Consider the following 6,748-nt stretch of genomic DNA (forward strand, 5'->3'; position numbering starts at 1 on the left):
AGCACACTAATGTTAAAGGGCTGGACATCGCATTGAAACCATAGCGAGTAAAAACTGTGGTGAACTCATGTGTAGCTGTAATCTGTGGTGCATGGCAGTGGCCCGTATATATTGTGTGTATTGTTAGTGATGTCCCTCACACACCCCGCTATTATAAAATATTCATGGAAGACTTGATACAAGCCTGTCTGGTCACATGATTTTCAAGGTCACCCACCCTCACGTTTGTGTTTGAGAGCTACATACAATGCAGGCTAAAAAAAATTGTATACATACGCACAGACAATTCTGTTTTGTTCTACAGGAGCTTCTAGGATTATCTTCACGGAACATCAATTATTATTATTATTATTATTATTATTATTATTATTATTATTATTATTATTATTATTATTATTATTATTATTATCATCACACATCACGCTCAAGGTCAGGGTCTTTTTTGTCCCTCCCCCCCACCCTCCTTATTCTCTCTGTCTCTCTCTCTCTCTCTCTCTCTCTCTCTCTCTCTCTCTCTGTGTGTGTGTCTGTCTCAAACGCACGCACAGTGCAGGCTAAAAGAACTTGCAGAAAGCGCAAAGAAAATAACACGATTTGAAGTCTCTACTCAGTTTTGTTCTGGAATTATTATTATTATTATTATTATTATTATTATTATTATTCACGAAATATTGAACTGATATGAATTGCTAAGTTAACTTTATTTAAAATTAAAATACTGTTCACGTTAGTTCTCTGTGATGTTAATGTTATGGATAGAATGTTCAAAAAGGGAAGAAAGGAACGAGAGTTTTTGTTTAGCATTTTTTAAATAATATTTTTATAAATACTTTTTAACAAGTAGATATATTAAAACACATTTCCAATGTCTATGATAATAATAAGTACACTAATGATTTTTTCTTCTTCTCCCATACGCGGTTCTGTCACAGGCATGGAAAACCAGAATGCTTGCCATTCCATGAGACAGGCTTCCACCACAGGGAGCGTTCCTCCAGAGGCAGACTTGGTAAGTGAATCTGGTCTATCGTGAACAGTTTTAATCAACAAGCGCAATATGGATTCCTCTGCTGTTTGTCTAATTTCGGATATCAGTTTTCAATGTTAAATAAAAGTTTGTTTGCCTCCTCAAGGCATAGAAAATTATTTTAAAAACATAACACCTTTATTGGGGTGGGACAAAATTTATTTAGTGTTACACTGTGATTTGGTTACTGTTTTACATGCGATATAAACAGTATGGAGAGCATAGTAGTTATGCTATAGGCTACTTGGCACGGACAACACTGACAGTGGAAGACACACACTAGACAGATATATTATCAAAGCAGTCAGGAAAGTTCTGTAATTACAGTCTGTGAGAGGTCCCACTTCCAGTTTCTTTACTTTTTTTCCATTCACTGTTAATTATCTCAACTGTTACGAATTGTCCAAAGAGCAGTGACCTGCATGCTATTGAGTACTGCTCTTCACTTTGGCCACGAATTTTTTCTCCTTCACCCTCCTGTTCTGGAACCAGATGGTAATCTGTCGCTCTGACAGGTTGGTCACGGCCGAAATCTTTCTCCTCTTGTCCTTTGTGATGAACTTGTTGGCTGCGTACTCTTTCTCTAGCTCTTTGAGCTGGACCTTGGTGTAAGGTATCCGTTTCTTCCTGCCTCGGCGGAAAGACAAGCTGTCGTTCTGGTGCGCCACCACATCTGTCAAAGAGAAAAAGCCAGTCTGAAGGTGATGGGCTGCACACACCATGATACATTTTCAAGCTCTACACTCCACGATTGCTGTAATAGTGTAAGTGCCGATAAAATATTTGTCGAGCACAATTTAGCATCTTTAAGGAAGTGAACGGGAACTTTATGTTTCGATCGGACTGGATACAATCCTGCGAGGCAGACGGGAAACGAATATCTGCTGTCTGGGTCAAGTTCAAATTGACCTACAAAAAATGGCGTCTTTAAACACAGTGCACGCATCTATTCTACTCCACATAGACTGTCACAAGGACAGCATTTTGTGTCTTCTCTTGACTTTGTGTTTACAGTGTTTTTAGTTTAATTCTACATTTGTGCGATGTGTGTGTTAAATAAAGAGAGAAGTGGAGTGGGCGTTAGGGTTTTTCCTGTTCACTGTGAATATTGGGCCAAGAGGATTAATTATTTCCATCATTATTATTGAATTAATTACAATGTTAATAATGAAAGTAAATTTTCCTGTTTATTTAATTTATTTATTCATTCATTAATTTTAGCAGTGGCAGCAGAGTAACATGTCTCTCATCATAATAACCATTATGATAACCATTAAATTAACTGGAAGGCCCCAGCAATAAAATGATTATCTCACTTGGTTAATAAACGATATTGAACGAAACACCAAAATGTTTTTCACTCTGCACCAAGAGATGGCAATGCAAGGCTCATTTCTAAGTTAGAGTCTGCAACATGTTGGTATTTTCACAATATCAAGGATCCAATCAACATGACGTTAATTTTCACTTGTACGTGACGCCCTAAACTAGATGGGGATTCAAGGGCAGTGATTAACCTCAGCCATCACAAACCTCAAGCACATTATTGCCTTGCTTTTGCAAAGAAACTCGATGCATTAACCGCCTAATTTTAGTCCAAATTTATGAAGACGATAATTTACTATCGGAGCAAATTAATCATCCGAGATGTTTTTTGTTTTAACAAATGTCAATCCTTTAATTTCTTAATTGTTATTAAATGTAATTTTTATTAAATAAATATGTTCAGTTGCGTCATAGTTACAAAAAATCTGTTAGAGTTCTGTTTAACTGTTTTAAAATCGTTATTATGAACCTTGAAAGCAGCAGTACTCACCAGCAAGAGCGGACTTCCAGAGGTGGCCGGCCTGTCCCTGATCTTTGGAGCAGTACATCTGTCCTCCCCAGGCGTTGGTCAGAGCCCAGGGCTGGTAGCTGTCCATGGGCAGCAGTGTGTCATGGCGCGGTTCCCCGGTGCCGAGCGTTTGGACCACCGACACATCCAGGTAGCTGGCCATCGACTGGTATGGGCTGGCATAGCCATGGTAAAAGGCGAACTCCTTGGCCCGGTGGTTCGGATATTCGTCTGAGCTCACTGTTGTGTCCATGTACTGTGAGCTGAGAGCGGCTCCGGCCGCTTGTGTACAGGACTTAAGAGGAGCCCGACCCATCCTGCATGGGTAGTAGCCGTTACCAAAGTAGCTGTAGGGTAATGCGGTTGCGGCCGACGAGTTCTGGTGCGGCACAGCCGCACATTGCTTCCCCGAAGAGGCAGCGGTCTCACCGGAGCCTGAAGCGGACACATCCATTGTGGAATACCCACCTGAAGAGTGCACCAAGCTGGACGGGTGGCCACCCAGAGCAGCGGCGGCCGCCGAATGTGCCATGATGTTGCGGCACTGGCTTGCTGCAGTGGCAGCGGCAAAGTTGCCGCTACCTACCAGCCCCTCCATGTTCTTGTTCAACTCGTCCACGTTGTTGTCATACACAAACATTACCGTTTCCACTGGCCAGCGAGGATTGAGTACTAAAGAGGCTGTCATATGCCCACCCTTCCCCGTTTTGGCCTTCGTGTGCCTCAGACTCCGTCCGTTCCTGGCGCTAAGCTGCTACATTTGCTGAATGAGGCTGATCACTGGCGCTCACTACACATACATACATATACACACACAAATACAAACACACAAACGCAGCTCAAGAAATGTACTTGTACAGCACTATCATAGCACGGTATGCTGCTTTGTTGGAGTGACGGCGTGTCATTCGGTAGCAAAGACTCCCACTAACCGGCCGGATCTCCACTTACATCCCAGCCGCAGCCTTGACGCAACAAGCCCCCTGGACCAAGAAGTAAGGGGAGCATAACTATTGGATGAGACAGGGTGATCACGTGATGGGACAAGCGCAAAAAGAAGAGTAGAAGAGACTAGTTGAGGACTGTCAGTGAGAGGAGGGAAAAAGCATTTTATGAGTTTCCAGCTGTGATATGAGAAGGGAATGAGCAGATTCGCTTTAGCTTACTGTAGTTTGGTTTACTTTAGTTTGTCTCTGCAGCTGCCTTTGCGTCAGACTCAAGTCTGTGATGTGATGTTCTCTGGTCGATACTAAGAGTGACATTACCTTAGTCTGCCTAAAAACAGAAAGAAAGAAAGAAAGAAAGAAAGAAAGAAAGAAAGAAAGAAAGAAAGAAAGAAAGAAAGACAATGAAAATAAATCACTCGACCAACTTCTTTTGTGTCGTGCATAAAAGTTCGTGGTGCAAATGGACTCGCCAATATCTGAAATCGACTCGCCAATATCTGAACTGACCGTTTAGATAATCACTTTTTCAATAACTATACTCTCCATTCTACACTAACAGCACACCTGAACCACAAGAAACAAAAATGTAAACTGTAAAGTGTATAAGTTTCAAACTGATTTGAAACTTATACACTTTCAGAGAAACTGAAATTTTGTTGTGTAAATGTTATTTATTTATTCAATATTTATTCTTCTTTTAATATGGAACTCCAGATGCTCAGTTTTATACAGATGTGAACACATTTAAAATCGGTGCTTCTCAAATGCATGAAAAACGTATTATTAATTTATCATTACCGTGAATGTTTTCAAGCCTTCAAAAGCAAAGTTTGGCTATTAAAATAAGTGCACCCACTGGAACATTTCTCCACCTAGTCAAAAACCAGGTTTTAGTTTAACTCGCTCTCAGTCGTTCTGACTAAAGTAAACGTTAAGGAGATTTATGGAAGGGTTTTGGAGTTCTTAAAACTTGAGAAAAACGGCTTTGGTTGAAAGTGTCTCAGAAAGGTTTCCGCGGCACTCAAGGGCCGTTATATTAAGAAACAATTTCACTACGGGGAAGTTATTGTTCTCATTTTTTATAGGAGACGGGAACTTAGTCTGCGCTTGGTTTGAAATTAATCCTTCTGATGCTCCTCTATAGTGTAATTGAAATTACTGTAATTATTTTTATTTTGAATCACTCCATGTGCCGTATACATGAAGGCTAAATAAGCCGTAAGTGAGAAATTAGTGAATTTCCTAAAGGTTATTAATGAACATGAAGACATGGAAAAGAAATGGTTGGTCAATGAAATACTGCAGACAGGAACCATTATTTTGCTTCAATACATGTTTTATCTCTGGCCTGCAATGAACCTATATGACTACTTCTTCTGCAAATAATTTAAAAGGAAACTTAAAGATTAAGCATTTTTTCAGTTTTTTATTCATTCTAGAATAATTTTGTTCAAGTTCATTATCTACAGAAAGCAGATCTAAAGAGAAATGTGGTGGGTAAAATAAACTCCTTACACATTACCATGAGCTCTTAACCCGAAGCTTCCAGCTTAAAAGCGTAGGGCCACTCATTTGAGTTCACTGGATTTTCATCATTTTCACCAGGGAGTCCGCCATTAGGCGCATATACGGTGGGGAAGTTCACTTTTACGTGTGCCGCAGAATTAATCCGAACACGTTAACATCAGACTTTGTTTTCAGTAACATTACAGTGACAGACTTTAGGATCACGTGTAAAGCCAACAGCCTGTACAATGTGAAGAATGCGGAAGTTTACTTCTCACCAAGCTACATAAAGAGGAAATACGTGTCCAGATCAAGTCTTTGTTTGAGCTTTGTGGTCATAGAACAGTGGCTGGATCTGTACAGTATAAAGAAATAAGCCGTTATAATGGACTTTAAATAAATAAAATATAATAATCTGTGCAATCATTTAAATGTTTTGAAATGTATTAGAATTCAAAATTAGCAACACAAGCTGAATGTAAAACTTGTATCTAAAATATATTCTTACACATGTAACCATCACGGTGTTTATTCCAGCTCACTATCAGGTGAACTCGAATAAACACTATTATATTTAATATTTATATAGCGCTTTTATACTAAAAGTGAGCACTTGAAGCGTTTTTCTTACTCAAGGTCTCAATCAAGCATTCACACAAGTGCTTTTTTCTATGCATGAACACTTTTAAAGTAATGTTCATACACTCGGATGGCTGCAACTTGCTCACAGACACTTCTACATGCAGGTTGGGGAAACCAGTAGACGACCGGCTAAACCTCCTGTCCAATCCTCACTTGCCGTCACAATATGACTATACTATCACAATATCAAAACAAGGAAAGAAAATATTCGTTTTAATTCTATATTTTTGTTGTAATATCTTTAATTGTTATTGACAGTTATATAAACATTTCGCTGTGCAATAGTTCTGTGTATGTGACAAATACAATCTTAAATCTTGAAGCTGCCAATGAATAAATAAATAAATATTCACAATATTGCCATCAGTTATATTCATATGCAACATTTATTTTCCTTGTGTTGTTTTAAAGCAAATGAATAAGTCTGAAAATACAAGTGAATGGGGCGCCAGTATGATAAATTTACACAGTTAACATTAAGTCCATGATAAGCATAATATCTATAATTGTTATTCTGAAATATCACCAATATAGTCCGTAAACATTATTGATAGGATATTTTTAAATTTCTATTCCTAAATAATTTAAAAATAATTTTTTTTATCAACATAAGGAAAATTAATCTCCCATGTTAGTTTGGCATTTATTTTACTTATTTCCAATTTATTCTGACGAGGAATCAGTAGATTGCGAGGTTGAGGGTTTATTTTTAAATTAAAATAATATTTTGTATTTTGCCCAACAAAGTAGAAAGCTTAAAAATGCTTCAGTAGACATAGTCCTTTAGAAATG

The 6,748-nt window shown here is 38.5% G+C and overlaps 1 protein-coding gene across 1 annotated transcript; it reads right to left on the bottom strand.

Annotated features, from left to right (window-relative positions):
- Positions 1-1,423: 1,423 nt before the first annotated feature.
- Positions 1,424-3,549, bottom strand: hoxb13a (homeobox B13a). Its single transcript, XM_085455378.1, has 2 exons — positions 2,844-3,549; positions 1,424-1,700 (listed from the first exon to the last, which is right to left on the bottom strand). The coding sequence occupies exons 1-2, from the start codon at positions 3,547-3,549 to the stop codon at positions 1,453-1,455; spliced, it is 954 nt and encodes a 317-aa protein (XP_085311504.1). The 3' UTR covers positions 1,424-1,452.
- Between the last annotated feature and the right edge of the window lie 3,199 nt (positions 3,550-6,748).

This window comes from Copadichromis virginalis, linkage group LG4 (assembly GCF_057382275.1).
Source record: "Copadichromis virginalis isolate Kocher_CV1m ecotype Utaka linkage group LG4, C_Virginalis_male_GT1.1, whole genome shotgun sequence".
Lineage (NCBI taxonomy): Eukaryota > Metazoa > Chordata > Actinopteri > Cichliformes > Cichlidae > Copadichromis > Copadichromis virginalis.